This window comes from Lithobates pipiens, unplaced genomic scaffold (assembly GCF_037356315.1).
Source record: "Lithobates pipiens isolate NorthernLeopardFrog02 unplaced genomic scaffold, aLitPip1_a1.2 Scaffold_1, whole genome shotgun sequence".
Lineage (NCBI taxonomy): Eukaryota > Metazoa > Chordata > Amphibia > Anura > Ranidae > Lithobates > Lithobates pipiens.
In genome coordinates, this window is record NW_027507685.1 from 108,389,111 (window position 1) to 108,408,444 (window position 19,334).

General features: G+C 44.0%; 1 protein-coding gene across 1 annotated transcript in view; it reads right to left on the reverse strand.

Annotated features, from left to right (window-relative positions):
- Positions 1-200: 200 nt before the first annotated feature.
- LOC143963345 (proteolipid protein 2-like) overlaps positions 201-19,334 on the reverse strand; it is a 46,661-nt gene continuing 27,527 nt past the window's right edge. The window contains exons 3-5 of the mRNA XM_077472996.1: positions 11,479-11,574; positions 9,918-10,008; positions 201-2,215 (exon numbers count right to left, since the gene is read on the reverse strand). Of these exons, the coding sequence (XP_077329122.1) occupies positions 2,196-2,215; positions 9,918-10,008; positions 11,479-11,574 (207 nt within the window). The 3' untranslated portion in view covers positions 201-2,195. The remainder of the gene's footprint in view (positions 2,216-9,917; positions 10,009-11,478; positions 11,575-19,334) is intronic.

A 19,334-nucleotide genomic window follows, 5' to 3' on the forward strand; every position in this document is an offset into this window, starting at 1 on the left:
GCCTGCTGGGTCCATCCTTCTACTCTGCACGGGTAATGTACAGCACAGTGATGATGCCATTGCTATTTTCACAAGGAAATTAAAAAATATATATATAATGAAAAATTAAATTTAAAATTAAATAAAAATTTAAATATAACCAGTTTCACCTCCAATCAGTTTGAGGTCCCCCTGCCCAATTTTCACAGACATCAACAGTATTATTTCAGTATGTTTTTTTATTATATTGTTAGAACTGTATTTAAAAAAAAAAAAAAAAAAAAAAAAAAAAGCTTATTTTAAAAGTAAAATGTAATTCCATGGTGGACACATGGTAGTTAGAAACAAACTGGTACACACAAAATTCGTCATTCATACAATAGACCTGAAAACCTTCACCTGTTCTACTTTTACGGGTGTATTTATGCATAAAAAAAACAAAAAAAAAAAAACAGCAATTTTCCACGTGAGACTGCGTGTACAAACGAATGTTATTGGGCAATTTTCTCTCCAGATCAAACGTTCTTCATTCACACACAGTGAATCAGAAAAATAGCCGATGATCATAGTACATAAGTAGCGGTATGGTCACTAGATGGCAATGATGTTCATTTTAATTATTAACATTATGGCCACTAGATGGCGCCCGATGTTCACTGTAATTATTAGGATCATGGTCACTAGATGGCGCCAACCTTCACTGTAATTATTAGCATTATGGCCACTAGATGGCACCGATGTTCACTGAAATTAGCATTATGACCAATAGATGGCGCCGATGTTCACTGTCATTATAAGCATTATGGCCACTAGAGGGCGCCGATGTGCATTGTAATTATTAGCATTATGGCCACTAGAGGGCGCCGATGTGCACTGTAATTATTAGCATTATGGCCACCAGATGGCGCAGATTTTCACTAATTATTAACATTATGGCCACTAGATGGCACTGATGTTCACTAATTATTAGGATCATGGTCACTAGATGGCACCAATGTTCAGTGTAATTATTAGCATTATTGCCACCGATGTTCAATGTAAATGATATCATTAAGGCCACTAGATGGAGCTGATGATCGTAGCAAATAAGTATTTATTTTCTATGATCTAATGCCCAGAATGCTTTTATTTACAATGAACATCAGCGCCACCAAGTAACCACAACGCTACCTATTTCCTATGCTCATCAGTTCCATCGAATGGCCATAATGATACTTCTGTACTATGATCATTTGCTTTATCTAGTGGCAATAATGCAACTTATTTACAAGCAACATCAGCTCCATCTAGTGGCCATAATACTACCCATTTAATCTAGTGGCCATAATGATACTTGTTCACTGTGAACATTGGCGCCATTGAGTGCCCACGATGCTAACAATTACAATGAACATCAGTGCCATCTAGTGGCCATAATGCTAATAATTACAGTGAAAACCAGCGCCATCTAGTGGCCATAATGCTAATAATTACAGTGAAAACCAGCGCCATCTAGTGGCCATAATGCTAATTGCAATTATGTTCAATGCAATAGTGGCCATAATGCTACTTAATTTTAAACGCTCATAAACTTGAGTCAGAAGAAAGAACATTCGTCGTGGACAGAAAATAGCCTAACGTTTGTTTCTCCTCCCCCATTTGCACAGAAATGTATTTGCAGTGTCACTAGGTCATTTTTTATTTTTAATATAAATGACACCCCTATAAGGCTTATTCACACCAGGAGCGCAACACAAGAACAAGGCAGTCTGTTCTATGGTTTCCGTTCCCGCGCCGCGTTGGTGTGCGTTTAAAAATTTTTTTCTTTTTTTTCAAAAAGTGTAGGACATGTTTTTTTTTTTTTTTTGTGCAGCGCTGTACTGCATCACAACATGAGGGACACATACAAGTTGTAAAACATAAAAAAAAATTAAAAAAAGGAAGAGAGCAGCACTCCAATGGGTTCACCATTGCAGTGCGGTCACACTGGTGCCCGCTCGTTCTGCACACAGCACTGTGTGGTGTGAATTGGCCTTCGGGGGAACACATGTTACTGTATTATGTGTACACACAGACACCGTCCACTGTGGGGCGCAACGCTCCATATGCCGCCCCGCTTCCTCTTCCTCCAGGGAGGGCAGCTGCACAGGGTCGGGGGGCAAAGGCATGTCGTTGGCATGTAGCTTGCGTGAGACTCTGGGGGGTGGGGGGGCGCCTCCTGCTGGTCGGGCATGGAGTTAAATATTATCGGGGGACTCTGCAAAAAACAAAAACAAATAATAGGTAGAGGTTAGATAGTCAGTCGAGGAAGAACTTTTTTTGCTACAAACAATTTACGCTGTTCAGGTACCTCCAACTATGTCTCCATTAATCTGCATATGGTCGGTCTTCCCCGGTCCCTCCTCCGCCCCCCCCATGACAATTTTTTAATAAAACCTGTTTAAATTACAAAAAAAAAAAAAAAAGGAATACATGTGTTCTTGGACAGGAAGGGGGTTAAAGAAAAATCCCAGAACACTTGTTGTATAGCTTGACTATCATCCCAGCCCCCAACTTCCCCACTGCTGCTATAGGAGGGGAAAAAAAAAAAAAACACAACAACAACCCCCCATGTAAAATGTATTGCTCTGGAATTCACACAGTGCCAACAGTCCCATCTTGTGTGTGTTTGGCCCCCCTTCTGCTTTGACCCCAATTCCAAAGTAGTCCGGGGGGGATGGATTCTGGCACAACTTCCTTCCATAAAGATGTAATCATATAGAGAGGGGTAGAGAGAGATAATGCCAAGTCACTGGCCACTTTATTAGGACCCCCTTGCTAGTAGTGGGTTGGACCCCCTTTATTAGGTCCACCTTGCTAGTAATGGGTTGGTCCCCCTTTACTATTAGGTCCCCCATTGCTAGTAGCGGGTTGGACCCCCTTCATTAGGCCCCCATTGCTAGTAGCGGGTTGGACCCCCTTTGGCCTTCATTCTTGGTGGCATTAATACAACAAGGTGTGGGAGACGTTCCTCAGAGATTTTGCTCCATAGTGACATGATAATATCACACAGTTGCTACAGATTTGTCGGCTGCACATCCATGATGCCAATCTCCCATTCCACCACATCCCAAAGGTTCTCTATTGGATGAGATGTGGTGAGTGTGGAGGCCATTGGAGGACAGAGACCTCATTGTCCAGTGGTGAGATGATTGGAGCTTTGTGACATTATCCTGCTGGAAGGAGGCATTAGAAGATGGGGACACTGTAGTCATAAAGGGATGGACATGGTCAGCAACAATACTCAGTAAGTGGCTGGTGAGTGTATAAAAGTAAGTGAATATTTAATTCCACCACTAGATGGTGCTAGTAAGTATGTGAATCTTCTCCATTTTGGCCACGAGAATGAGCTGGGTGCATGGCAAGCCTATGATTTTCAGCACCCCATAAAAATATATAAATAATAATAAATAAAAAATCGTGGAATATAAGTCTTCATACATATACGCCATTTACATATGCATTCGCACACAAGCATTTGTGGGGGGGGGGGTTCCGTTACATCAGAGGGGGGCGGGGTCACCCATACGTCATTGGGGAACCCCTGGCTTCCCTCACTAGCGTCAGAGGGGGCGGGGTCAGGTGACGGGTGGCCCGCCCTCCTAATATAAGAAACATCAGGCGCTGGGATCCACGCAGTGTCTCCTCAGTGGAGACAGAAGATGGATGCATGGATGGACTGCGCTGGACTGAAAATCACAAAGATCAGCCATTGCTGGACCCCGGAGAGATGATTATCCGTCGCTGGATAGCAAGAGTGGATTACCACCGCTGGAATCTTTCAAAAGTGTGTTTGTCTTATTTAACCATTTTTTACACTTTCTTTGTGAAATGGTAGGGGTACAATTGTACCCCTTTACCATTTCAAACGGGGGGGTGGGTGGGATCTGGGGGTCCCCTTGTTAAAGGGGGCTTCCAGATTCTGATAAGCCCTCTGCCCGCACACCCCACCGGCCAGGGTTGTGGGGATGAGGCCCTTGTCCCCATCAACATGAGGACATGGTGCTTTGAGGGGTCACATACCCCCAAAGCATCCTCCCAATGTTGAGGGCATGTGGCCTGGTATGGTTCAGGAGGGGGGGGGGGGCGCTCTCTCGTCCCCCCCTCTTTTCCTGCGGCCTGCCAGGTTGCATGCTCGTATAAAGGGTCTGGTATGGATTTTTAGGGGGACCCCCACATCAATTTTTTTTTTTTATTTGTCGTGGGGTTCCCCTTAATATCCATACCAGCCCACACTTTTTTTTTTTTTTTTTTTTAATCAATGAATGAATTGTCGGCTCCCGTAATACAGAGAACACTCATTGAGTGTTCTCTGTATTACGGGAGCCGACAATTCATTATAGCCGCAAATGATTTTAAAAGACTTTTTTTCCTGCAGAAATGACACTTTGTGCAGGGACAGTTCTAAGCACCAGAAACATGCGCCCCTTCACAGGCATACTATAGACACCCCCCAGGTACGAAATTTAAAGGAATATTACACTTTTATTGTTTCACTTTAATCATTATTAAAATCACTGCTCCTGGAAAAAAACAGCCGTTTTTAAAACTTTTTTTTGCATTGATCCATGTCCCCTGGGGCAGGACCCGGGACCTCAAACACTTTTTAGGACAGTAACTTGCATATTAGCCTTTAAAATTAGCACTTTAGATTTTGAACGTTCGAGTTCCATAGACTTTAATAGGGTTCTAAAGTTCACACGAAGTTTAGGTCTGTTCGCAGGTTCTGGTGCCAACCAAACAGGGGGGTGTTCGGCTCATCCTTAGTCCTGGGGCTTCCAAGTCTCTCCTCAGAACCAGCCCTAAATATCCCTGTAGCTCGAGACCAGTAGACCTTGTCAAGGGCAACTAATGTACGTTTACACTGTTATCTGAGCTAGGCTAGAACAACGATCTTGGATAAAGCTGTTATGAATGTGGTAATTGGTGTGTCCAACCTCCACGTGACCACATGGGAATACTTGAGCCTTTATTTTGTCCCCAGCCAGTTCATATCTTCTTCACCGACGTTATTTTTTGTATACTCCTATAATGTTTATGAAGCCCAAGGATACCATGGTATTAGCTATACACTCTACTCTTTAGTGACTAAGAAGTTGAGCAATAGACGCCATGGTCATTGGGTATGTTACACTTATGTTATATGTGTCGGCTAAGTTGTCAGGATCACAACTCAGCTATTCTAACCTCGTTCTCTCCCCCTAAATAGGATCGGCACAATACGTGCCTACTACGTGATATTTCACGAAGCGTTACGTTTTCACAGACACTTTAGTATTCTTCTTGAGCCGCCTTACCCAGGTGCTCTCTGACCAGCCTCTTTTCCACATCTCTCCCCCCCTTTTCTCCTTCCCCGTCTGTCTTCGGACATCTCTTCCTCTGCTCCGATACCCTTCCTATTGTTATTATATATTTTTTTTTTGTCACTCTATCATGGCCCACACAGTGACTTCTCAACCCAGGCTACAATTTTGTTCATAGAATGCAAATGGCCTCAATACTGCCGCTAAAAGAGGACAAATCCTTTATCAGATGCTCAAACGCCTAGTTAATGTGCTTCTTCTACAAGAGACACATTTTCACTCTGCCTCCACTCCTTCCTGTTCCAGCAGATACTTCAACAGATGGTTCCATAGTGCTAACCCAACCCAGAAAACCAAGGGAGTGTCTATTGCCTTTCATAAGACGCTCCCTATAGACGCGCTTGATCATCTGTCTGACCCTCAGGGAAGGTATGTTTTCGTGAAATTCATGTTATGAGGCACCAAATTTATGGTAGCCATTATGTACCTTCCAAATGTTAATCCAGTGTCGTCTGCGCTGCAGTACTTGAGGATTCCGTCAGGATTCCTGGAGGGTAAGCTTGTCTTGGGAGGGGATTTTAACACCTCTAGAACCACTTTTAGATTCCTCCACCTCACGATCATGTCTCTCGTTCCCCAAACTGAGGGCACTGAAACGTGCATTCTACGATCTGCGTCTTGTTGACGTTTGGAGGGCGTTACACCCCACATCCCGTAACTATACCCACTTCTCATGTACATCACACTTATAGTCGCATAGACTACCTAATGAGTGACCACAGCTGTCTAGATTGGTCTCCTGAATGTAGGGCCGAAACAACTAATTGATTAATTATGAAATTAATCGATTACCATTTTCATAATCGATTAATCGGCCACTAACATAATGGGGTTAAAAAAAAAAAATAAAAAAAAAAAAAATAAACTAAAATTAGCCCTTTATAGTACAAAAAGAGCAAATCGCTACTGTAAATATTACTTTCACTGTCCCATAGTAAAAAATTAACCCCTTACAGTAGGGATTATTTGCTCTTTTTGTACTAATTTAAGTTTTTTTAACCCCATTATGTTACTAAACATCTCAGGCCTGGGTCACACCTCTGCGTTTTTTTGGTGCTTTTTGCAGAAACACACTACAGTTCATTAACATGGTTTCCTATGGGACACGTTCACATCCATGATTTTTCCAGCTGCTGCATATTTGGAAAAGACCAGGTCTTTTTTTTTTTTTAAAGCAAAACGCTGCCATTTTGTTTTTTTTGGTTCAATATACTTCAATGGAGAAGCCGCAGAAAAGCATGCAATAATGCGTTTTTGCGGCAATTTGAGTTTTTTAATCTGCCCAACAACAAATTGGCCAAAAAAATTAAAAGAATGCAAATCGCAGCAAAATTACCTTTTTTTTTTAAAAGTAATTAACCGAAACAATAATCGGCCAACTAATCGATTATGAAAATAATCGTTAGTTGCAGCCCTACCTGAATGCACCATAGACCCTATGGTCTGGTCTGACCACTCTCCCATACACGACGTTTTCAATCCCCTCCACTCCGATCAGGGAGTGGACATGGCGATTGAACAATTCGTTGCTTACAAACTCGAAGCTTGTGACGAGCGTTACAGATACCATATCTAACTATTTTGTTGACCCCGCCTCCGATACGACATTGTTGCCCTTTCAATCGGAGGCACTAAAAGCAGTCCTACGTGGAACCTTCATCCAAATGGGTACACGTCTAAAAAGGGAATGTTCAGCCACCATAACAAGCTGCAATTCAAACACTTAGGAACCTAGAAACTGAATATTCGGGGGGGCACGGGGGGAATTGGTCTCCCCACCCTCTAAGATGACTGAGGAATTCAGGGACCATCAATCCCTGTACAATATCCCTCTGACTCGACAAACAGGTTCCACTTCTACCGAGATGGAAGACCAACTATCCTATGTCTTTGAAAACGTGCTCCCTACTTTAGATGGCGACACCATTGCTGACCTGGAAACCCCTATCACAGAGGACGAAGTTGCCAAAGCCATAGCGGGTATGCCAAGTGGAGAGAGCCCAGGCCCCGACGGCTTCACTCCTAAGTTTTAGTCGGGCCCCCTCAAAGACCTTACTCGTCACACAATCCAGATTTGGGATCGTATGCTGACCAGAAGGGGCTTATCGAAATACATGGGGCCTATGACTCCCTTCTTTGGGACTCCGGCTTTTCCTCCAGCTATGTATGTATCAAAATTCGGACCATAGCAAAAAGAAGACCATAGGAGACTTGCCCAAGTCCTTCGGGCAGACCTCACTTTAAGGACTGATACCCCTACCGGTCTGACTTCCCGACATCCCATGCAGTGGCTTCAGAGACAACAGACTACCTCCTACATCCAGACTTTCCCATCCATTCCAGACATCCTTGCTGAACCGACAGGATTTGAGGAACTGATCTTGCAGGCAGAACCTCCAACACATGTGGTATCTCAACTTTACTCCCTCTTGCTCAATATCTCCTCCTCTGACCTCCCTCAGTTTACGGTGGCCTGGGAGACAGAACTACAACACCCTATCTCTCCTATTGACTGGCATAAATGTTTTATCCTGACTCACAAAATATCCCTCGCCACTAAGATGCAGGAAAAGGGATTCAAACTGGTAATGAGATGGTACAGATGCCCACTGACTATAAACCATTTCAACCCAGAAGTACCAGATACCTGCTGGCGGTGTCTTAACTCCCGGGGAACCATGCTCCACATATGGTGGGAATGCCCTCCCGTGAAAGGGTATTGGCGATAGATCTTCAAACTTTACTGCAAGCTGATGGCGACCTCTATACACCCCTCACCTGAGGTGGCTCTCTTATCTATACTCCCTGGTACATTCAAATCCATGAAAAAAGATATATTACGACACTTCCTGGAGGCGGCCAGAGTAGTGATTCCCCATCATTGGAGATCAACAGTCATGCCTTCCCTGGGGGATTGGGCTACAGAAGTGAACCGCATAAGGGACCTGGAACGTCTGTTGGCAGAGGAATGTGGTAAAAACGAACAGTTTACGCTCACCTGGACCTCATGGTCCATGTTCCGATACTCCTCTGAGTTTATCTCCTGGGCTGAACATGGCCTGGATGACGTCGACCTGGGACCATGATAGAGTGATCCTTGTCCCCCATCTCTATGCCCCCTCTTATATGCCTCTGCTCCTTTTTCTTTTCTCTATATTTCAATACACCCCTAGGAATCCATCAAGCCAATGTACCATGGCTTTGGCTTATCTATTGTTACTGACTCAATGTAAGAACCCTATGTAATATTTTTCATACAGATTTTTATATCATTTCGTCTGATGCTCTGTGCAAGGGGCAGCCTTGATCCCCTTAACTGAACTGAGGATGAAGGGTACTTTAGCTTATATGCTTTATTTATTTTTTCAAAACAAGGATTGCCATCACAAAAGGTTTCCTGGTAGGCTTTATATACATGCTTTCAATCCTTTTATCTGTAACATGGACATGTTTTTGTTCTGACACACACGATGCATATTGTTGGTGTATCTTGTCATTGTTTGTAATGTTTAACTTTTCGATTGAATAACATAAGATTACAATTTTTATTTTTAATTCAAATAAAAAAAATAAAAAAAAAATTAATTTGAAATAAAAGTTAATAAAAAAAAGAAAAGGGACATAGTAATAAAAAATAAAAATAATACAGTATAAAAATAAAACAATTGTAAATAAAAAATAAATACAATAATATGAAATAAAGTTATTTTTATTTACAATTGTTTTATTTTTATACGGCCTCATTTTATTTTTATTACTCTGTCCCTTTCATTTTTTATTTTATGCTTATCCTTATTTCTAATTATTTTTAGTTATTTTTTTTACAATTTTTTTATTTTTATACTGTCTCAAAACCGAGATCAGACCTTTTCACAGGGCGGTAACGGTTACATCGGTCCAAAAGCAGGAAGTGATGAAATACTCGCGGCGTCCAGTTTCCGACCACAGAGATCCAGGGGTCATGTCACATTCGGCTACCCTTCATATTTTGCTACCCGCTGAAGTGCGCATGCGCACGCCATATGCGTTCCAGCACAGGGCCCCACACTGGCTTGCTAGGCTTCGCCCGCCATTATTTTAATCTAACTCTATGTCCACTCGGATGGTGGGGCTTGAACCTGGGACTCAGGGGTGGAACGCACATGGTGGCTTTGCACAGTCCAGCGGGTAGCCAAATGCGATGGGTCGCCACATGTGACACAACGGTCCTCGGCCAACTCTATGGTAATCTAGCAGAGCTGGCGGCTTCAATTCTGGGCTCCCCGGTGGGATGAGAGAGCCCAGGAAGGCAGCGTGAGGGGGAGGGGCATTACCGCAGCCAAAAAGGCAAACCCATTCAAGCGAAGGATTGGCTCGTGGTTTGCGGCGAGGCATTCAGATACAAAATGACCATTTTAAGCAGAGGCCCTAGAGAATAAAATGGCAGTTGTAGCGATTTTTTTTTTTATTAGGCATTATTTGCTTAGCGGTTTTTCAAGCGCAATTTTAAAAAAAATAAAATAAAAATAAACTTTCAAAATTAATTATATTACACATAAACACAATATAATCCCTTACCAGTGGCAGCTGGTGCATGTGTCCTCTTCAGTTTAGGGAACGTGAGAAAAGCGTCATAAGCGAACAGGATACCAGTCAGCAGCCCAATCACCTGAGAGCGACAAGGGGAGCGGTTAGTGTTCATATCCAGCATACGCTTGATCGGTACCTGGCTCTATTCCCTCTAGTGGTTGTCCCTTAATAAATGCCCCCCCCCCCCCCCCCATCTTTTATGCATTCCTATACATACTGTCAATGTGTGCCACTCCAAAAACACCTTTTCTCAACGGTGGGGAGTTAGGGAGGTGCCCCCTGGTTTCCTAAGGGGGGTGCCACCATTTCACAGCACCCCTGAGGAAACCCAGGGGGCGCCTCCCGATCTCTGTTGAGAAAAGGTGGATTGTGGAGTGGTTATGGAAAATACCTTATTCTGACCACTAGATGGCGGAGCTGAGGGTCATATTTATATACTAAGATCCTCAGTGTCAATACTTATGAACCCACGCGACACACCCCACAACTGAGAACGGGTGCTTTGGACACATGGAGGGGGCAGTTTTTAATGAAAGCTGCTGAGAAATTTTAAAGCTCATGAGAGATTTTTACTGATTTGGTTTACATCTACATCCATTTCATCTACAGGTTGAATGTTAGAAATGGAAGAAAAAAAATAAAATAAAAGAAAGAGAGAAGGGAAGCAGGGCTCTGGAAAATACCTAATTTTGACCCCTAGATGCTACTTATGTACTAACAGCATCAGCTCCATCTAGCGACCATTACGCTACTTATTCACTATGATCATCAGTGCCTTCTAGTGGCCATTGCGCCACTTATGCACTAACATCATCAGCTCCATCTAGTGGCCATTACGCTACTTATGCACTATGATCATTAGCTCCATCTAATGGCCATTACGCCACTTATTCACTAACATCTTCAGCTCCATCTAGTGGCCATTACGCTACTTATTCACTATGATAATCAGCTCCATCTAATGGCCATTATGACACTTATGCACTAACATCCTCAGCTCCATCTAGTGGCCATTACGCTACTTATGCACTATGATCATCAGCTCCATCTAGTGGCCATTATTCTACTTATGCACCAACAGCATCAGCTCCATCTAGTGACCATTACGCTACTTATTCACTATGATCATCAGCGCCATCTAGTGGCCATTATGCCACTTATTCACTATGATCATCAGCTCCATCTAGTGACCATTACGCTACTTATGCACTATGATCATCAGCTCCATCTGGTGGCCATAATGCTACCTCCCCGACGCGTTTAACAACATTCAACTTGTAGAAGACATAGGACGTTCAATTCTTGGCCCACACCGAACGCGCGGCACAATTTTTTCACAGAAAAAACGTACTGGACAAACAAACAGATATGAAAAATTTTGATAAATAGATCCCTTAGTGTTAAAACAAGTTCCTGAATGGGGGGAGTGGGGGGTTGTATGCCTGGAGTTGGGTATTAAGCTAAAATAATAATGTCGGCATCACAAAACCACACCCCAATAAGATGACCACCATAATTCCCTTTCACCCCCTGGTAGTCTGCTACTCACCGATCCGGCTATCCCAGCCCCGTCACCACCGCGGATTAGACATACTAGGGAGAGGATGATGAAGAGACCACCGCCAATAGCTGCACGCAGGAAATCCTAAACCCAAAAGAGAAAGAAAACTTGTGATTAAAAATAATAGAACAATACAGATTATTACTTAAAGTGAACCTGCTGGCTAATTTTCTGCTCTGCGTTAATGGCTCCCCAGGTGGTGAAGCCAGGATTGGGATGACGGACCTTGAACCTGCAACTTTAATGAACCTTACACCTGAACTCATTAAAGTGAAGGTCTGCTTTGTTGCACTGATCAATGTTCTCCTTGCTGGAGAGAAATCTGTACCTGAGGATTTGCAGTGCAAGGATTTCCCTGATTCTGCTTCATTCATTCTGTGTGTTTCAGTTCCCCTACCCACCCCTATCACCACCCTATCAAATTACCAGGGGGGAGCAGGTCTGACATAAGGAAGCAAAACCCTGCTCTTCTACCAAGGTGGCAACCTCCACATAGAGACCCAATGCAGAACAAGGCTCTGTAGGTCAGTAACAGGGAAAGGATCAGTTGCAGGGAGACCAAAAGCAGTACTGGTGGCAACATCCTACTACTGTGCTGCTCACTGTTCTCCTTGCTGGAGAGGAATACTGTTCCTGGGGAACTGCAGTGCAAGGATCTCCCTGCTTCTGCACATTTATTCTATGGATCTGTAATTCCTCCACCTCGATCATTACCCAACCAGCCATCAGATCACCAGTTATGAGGGGGCAGCTCTAATACAAGGAAGCAAAACCCTGCCTTTACCAAGATGGCTGCCTCCACACAGAGATAGTTCAGAACAAGATATTGTAGGTCAGTAACAAGGAAAAGATCAGTTGCAGGGAGATCACAGCCATTACTGGTGGCTACATCCTACTACTGTGCTGCTCACTGTTCTCTTTGCGGAAGAGGAAGCTGTACCTGAGGACATGCAATGGTTCTACTTGCTAGAGAGGAAGCTGTACCTGAGGATCTGCAGTGGTTCTACTTGCTGGAGAGGAAGCTGTATCTGAGGATCTGCAGTGGTTCTCCTTGCTGGAGAGGAAGCTGCACCTGAGGACCTGCAATGATTCCCCCAACTAGAGAAGCAGCTGTACCTGAGGACCTGCAATTGGTTCTCCTTGGTGGAGGGGAAGCTGTACCTGAGGACCTGCAATGGTTCTCCTTGGTGGAGGGGAAGCTGTACCTGAGGACCTGCAGTGGTTCTCCTTACTAGAGAGGAATCTGTACCTGATGATCTGAAGTGGTTTTCCTTACTACAGAGGAAGCTGTACCTGAGGATCTGCAGTTGTTCCCCTTTGCTAGAGAATAAGCTGTACTCGAGGATCTGCAGTGGTTCTCCTTACTAGAGAGGAAGCCGTATCCGAGGACCTGCAATGGTTCTCACTAAATAGGAAGCTGTACCTCAGGACCTGCAATGGGTTCTCCTTGCTGGAGAGGAAGCTGCACCTGAGAATCTGCAGGGGTTCTCCTTGCTGGGGGGAAAGCTGAACCTGAGGTACAGCAGGGGTTCTCCTTACTAGAGAGGAAGCTGTACCCGAGGATCTGCAGTGGTTCCCCATGCTGAAGAGGAACCTGTACCTGAGGATATGCAGTGGTTCTCCTTGTGGGGGGAACCTGTACCTGAGGATCTGCAGTGCAAGGATCTCCCTACTTCTGCACATTCATTCTATGGATCTGTAATTCTGCCACCTCTATCATTTCCTCACCAGTCATCAGATCACCAGTTATGAGGGGGGCAGCAGCCCGGATACAGGGAAGCAAAACCCTGCTTCTACCAAGATGACCACCTCCACACAGAGACACAGTGCAGAATAAGGCATGGTAGGTCTATAATGGAGATCAGCTGTAGTTAAAGGGCCACAAATTGCTGAAAAAACCCACCACTGACCTACCTGAGACAAGTTGCTATGGTTGACCCCCTCCTGAACATGCTAGCTGCTTGGCTGTCTGTGGCCCTAACCTGGAACAAGCAAGCAGCAAGTGAAGTCAGAAAAAAAGTCAGAACTCCTGATCCATCCACTTGTTCTGGGCTCTATAACTGAAAACATTGCTGAAGCTTCTGGAGGAGCAGCCAGACAGCTAGCATTTTCCCAAAGAGGAGTACAGCAATGGCGGCTTTTGTATTTTTCCCCTAGCATAGGTCCCCAAATCCAATTCTGCTTTTCTCAGCCACTTATCCGTTTGGTTTGTAGACTTTCTTCACGCGGGTTGCCATAGTAACGCTTTCCAGGAGATGGCACTTCCAGAGAGATGACGGGTGTTAAATATTTATATATTCTTTGTAGCCAAAACCCAAACGCTGGAGGACGCGGCAAAACCGATCACATGGAATGATCTGCTGTGCCCACGGCAACCGAAAACAGCAGGGCGGGCATAGACAGTATATATGGGAAGAAGGAAGGGGATTTATTGCTGGGAATAAAAAAAAAAAATACAAAATAAAAATACATTGTTTCCTCCAGGAGGCTCTGATCTCACCAACCTGGCTGGGCACAGCTGGTGACAATAGGGTGGAGAAGGGGCACATTGAGACATTGGAAGTGCTTGTCATTAATCAGAGTAACATCATTGCAATCAATAATGTTCCAGACTGAGATCAAAGGGTATAATATTACTTTCGCTGCACATGGATGTTTGAAGCAGAACTCCACTCTGCAAATTGACTCAAAGGATTTTATTTTTAAAATATGGTTTTGCAGAGCAAATCCTCCAATGTAAGTGCATGCACATTCATTCTATTTGAATAGGATGAATGTTATAAGGCCATTTCCTGTGCTGGTTGAATGTAGAATGTTGCTTTAAAAAAAAAAAAAATCCCTATTTGCCCACTAGATGGCGCTAAGAATCATAGGCGTTATCCTACGTTATGTAGCACCATCTAGTGGCCAAATGCACAGCTGGTGACAATGGGAGAGTGAAGGGTAATAATAAGACATTGGAAGCTCTTGTCACTAATCAGAATAAAGCAATCAAACGTTCCAGACTGAGATTGAGGGTAATATTCATTTGACTTCACACGGATGCTTAAAAGTGGAACTTCACGCTGCAAATTGACTTAAAAAGGAGTGTATTTATAAAAGTATATGCATAGAAAATTTCCCAAAAATAATGCTTGTATATTCGTTCTAAGCAAATAGGACAAAAAACAAAAACAAAAAAACAAACGAATGTTATTAGTCTATTTCCGGTGCTGGTCGAATGCCTTTTTGTCAAAGGAAAAAAAAAAAAAAAAACGGAACATTCCACATTTGCCTACTAGATGGCGATAGGAGTCACTGGAGTGACTATGATACGTAGCACCATCTAGTGGCCAAATGCACAGCTAATGAGAATGAGGGGAGTGAAGGGGGAATAATGAGACTTTTGGAAGGGCTTGTCATTAAAGCGGTAGTAAAGCCGCAATTTTTTTTTTTTAAACCTGCAAAGCAAAATGCATAATGAGCTAGTATGCACCGCATACTAGCTCATTATGAAATACTTACCTTAGAACGAGGCCCCGACATCTGGCCCGATCCACACCAAGGGAGCTGACATGCTCCCTCGGCGCTTCTTCCGGGTATCGCGGCTCCGGCGCTGTGAGTGGCCGGAGCCGCGATATCGTCACTCCCGCGCATGCGCGCGGGAGATTTCATTCCGGCCGGCCACTGCCGGATTTTCAGGCCGAGAATCCCCTTGTGCGCATGCGCCGCTGCAGTCAGCGGCGCATACCGAGGGGGAATATCTCCTAAACCGTACAGGTTTAGGAGATTTTTTTTTACCTACAGGTAAGCCTTATTATAGGCTTTCCTGTAGGTAAAAGTTAAAAATTTGGGTATACAACCACTTTAACCACCTCAATACAGTGCAGTTACACCCCCTTCCTGACCAGATCAATTTTCAGCTTTCAGCGCTCTCACAGTTTGAATGACAATTACTCAGTCATGCAACACTGTACCCAAATGAAACTTGCGTCCTTTTTTCCACACAAATAGAGCTTTCTTTTAGTGGTATTTAATCACTAGTGAGTTTTTCATTTTTTGTGCTATAAATAAAATAAATTTTGTGAAAAAAAAAATGCCTTTTTCTTTGTTTTTGTCATAAATTTTTGCTAATTAGTAATTTTTCTTCATACATTTTGGCCAAAATTTATACTGCTACATATCTTTGGTAAAAATAACCCACATTAGTATATATTATTTGGTCTTTGTGAAAGTTATAGAGTCTACAAACTATGGTGCCAATCACTGAAAATTTATCACATCTGATCAGGCCTTCAGTACATCAGGTGTACCTCATTTCTTGAGACACTAACAAGTCAGGAAAGTACAAATACCCCCCAAATTACCCCCCTTTTTACAAAGTAGACATTCCAAGGTATTAAGTAAGTAGCATGGTGAGTTTTTTTAAGTTGTCATTTTTTCCCACAATTCTTTGCAAAATTACGTTTTTTTTTTATTATTTTTTTTTACAAAATTGTCATATTATCAGGTTATTTCTCACACACAGCATATGCATACAACAAATGACACCCCAAAATACATTCTGCTACTCTTCCCGAGTACAGCGATACCACATGTGTGAGACTTTTACACAGCCTGGCCACATACAGAACCAACATTGATGTAGTACCTTCAGACGTTCTACGAGCAAAAATTACGCATCTCATTTCTCAACCACCTATTACACTTTTGAAGGCCCTGGAGTACCAGTACAATGGAATTGCCCATAAAATGACCCCATTTTGGAAAGAAAACTCCCCAACGTATAATCTGTGAGGCATAATGAGTCTTTTGAATGGTTAATTTTTTTCCAGACGTTTTTGGAATATGTGGAAAAACTTAAACGCATTTTTTTATTTTTTATTTTTTTACACAAAATTGTCAATTTATGAGATATTTCTAACACATAGCATGTATATAGCAAAAATTACACCCCAAAACACATTTTGCTACTCCTCCCGAGTATGGTGATACCACATGTGTAGGACTTTTACACAGCCTGGCCACATAGAGAGGCCGAACATTGAAGTAGTACGCTTAGGCGTTCTAGGAGCATAAATGACACATCTCATTTCATTCCTACCCATCACAATTTGAAGGTCCTGGACCACCAGGACAGTGAAATTACCCACAAAATTACCCCATTTTGGAAAGCAAACATCCCAACGTATATTCTATGAGACATGGGCTGCAAATAGGTACTTGGGTACGCTGATGGCCTGGTCACAGGTACTCGGGTACTGAGATGAACTGTGACGGGTACTCATATGGGCTGGGACAGCTACTCGGGTACTCATATGGGCTGGGACAGCTACTCGGGTACTCATATGGGCTGGGACAGCTACTCGGGTACTCATATGGGCTGGGACAGCTACTCGGGTACTCCGATGGGCTGGGACAGGTACTCGGGTACTCCGATGGGCTGGGACAGCTACTCTGATGGACTGTGATTGACAGGTACTATGAGGGGTGGTGACAGGTCCTCTTTATTGGGGGGGGGGGGCAATCAGTGTGATTGGTGTACACTAGGCGGTAACGAGATGTTACCGCAATCTCCTCCTCACACACAATCAGTGTGTGAGGAGGAGAACAACCCGGTAACATCTCGTTACTGCGGTTTGTTTACATTTTAGTGAAAGGATCACAGCCGATCACGTGGGTAAACAGCCGGGCCAATGGCTGTTTACCAGCGTCAGTGACTAGCAGTGTTCCCGGGGAACACGCCGTTACCGACGTGCACGCGCAGCGCGATCACGTGCATGCGCTGTGCACAGCCGGGGTGTGACCATCTGTGATCGGCCGTGACTTCATCACGGGCGATCACGTGGTAAACAGCCATAACCAATGGCAGTTCACCCCCTTCGGTGGTGAGCGGTGTCTCCGTGACACGCCGTCACCGAAGAAACAGGGATGCGTGCGCACAATCGCGCGCATTCCCTGTTTAAACGGGATATGACGGCCTCCCGCCACAATAGGTGCGCCGCCTGGCCGTCATTTGACAGCCGGCGGTCAGCATGTAGTTAAATCAGCGCAAAGACCTCGTAATCAATGTTTCAGCTTGCGATCGGGTATATAAAAAAAAAAAATGACCAGTTACACTTACCGGTAACGGGTTTTCGAGGAAATTTTCCAGGACGGCACACCTGAGAGAGATGACTGGTCCACCTCACAGGAAACACAACAAACAACAGAGTTAAAAGTCCCAACCCCTCCCTCCGACCCTCAGTTATGGCAGAGGATAGACCCACACCAGTGCCAGAGGGAACATTCTGTGAGGAATGTGTGTGTGTGTATGTATGTATGTATGTATGTATGTATGTATGTATGTATGTATGTATATATATGTATATATATATATATATATATATATATATATATATATATATATATATATATATATATATATATATATATATATATATATATATTAGCATATTTTACCATATCCAATATTTAAGGGTAGGGAAGTAAGCCTGCCGTCCTGGAAGATTTCCTAGAAAACCCGTTACCGGTAAGTGTAACTGGTCATTTTCTCCAGTCATCTTCCAGGACGGCACACCTGAGACGATGAGCAAGAAGTTCAGGCCTACCTTAGGGTGGGACCACCGCTTGTAGGATCTTCTTGCCAAATGCCAAGTCCTGAGGGGACAACAGCTCCACTCTGTAGGGCCTCAGAAATGTCCTATGGCTTGTCCATATTCTGCTTTGCAGATCTGGTCGATTGAGGCGCCTGCCCTTTCTGCCCAGGAGGTCACCAGCGACCTGGTAGAGTGCGACTTTAAGGTGGGTTGGTACTGGTCTACCCGCCAGCCTATACGCTATTGTTATGGTCTGTCTGATCCCTCTAACTATTGTTGGTTTAGAAGCCTGCAGACCCTTTCTCTGCCCTGAGAAGGTGATCAGTAGATGGCTGGATCTCCTAAAGTCTCTCACCCTTTCTAAATACATAAGGAGACAGCGCCTAACGTCTAGGAGATGGAACCTTTCCTCTCTTTTTCATTCTTAGGATTCTGGCAGAAAGATGGGAGAATAATCTCTTGTGTTCTGTGAAAAACAGAGGCTACTTTTGGCAAGTAAAAGGGATCCTGAGTGAGAATTACCCTATCCTCCAGGATGTGCAGAAACGGCTCTTTAATAGAAAGAGCTTGTATATCGCCAACCCTTCTGCCCGTGGTAATGGCCAGAAGGAAGGCTAACAAATGATAAAAATCTAACAGAAATCTGAGCCGCCGACTCAAAGGGCCCTTTTGTTAGGGCATCCAATACCAGAGAAAAGTCCCACGGGGGGCACCTAACCGACCTAACCGGGGCTACCGTCTCCCTGGCCAATAAAAATCTTTTTATCAGGGGCTCCTGTCCTAGCCTCCTGTCAAAAAATACCGACAGGGCCGCCACCTGAACCTTAAGGGTGCTAACTGCCAACCCTTGGTCCACCCCCTCTTGAAGAAATTCTAGGATGGTTGGTCTAGGATGGTTGGTATCGTTTGGAGAACCCCCTCCCTAGAGTCTAACCAGTGGAAGAATACCCTCCAGACTTTTGTGTAAATTTGTCTGAAAACTCTCTTCCTACTGAGTAAGAGAGTGTCTATCACTCTGAGCAACCCCTGTCCCGGAGGATTTCCCCCTCAAAAGCCATGCTGTCAGAGAGAGAAGGTCCAGGTCGGGGGGAAAGGACTGGACCCTGACAGAGCAGGTCTCGCTGTACCGGCAGACGCAGCGGTGGAGCAACTGACCAATTCTGAATGGTGGGGAACCAAACCCTCTTCGGCCACCAAGGCACTACTAAAACTAGGTCTGTCCCTGACTGAGCCAACTTCTGCAGTACCCTGGGTATGAGTGCTAGC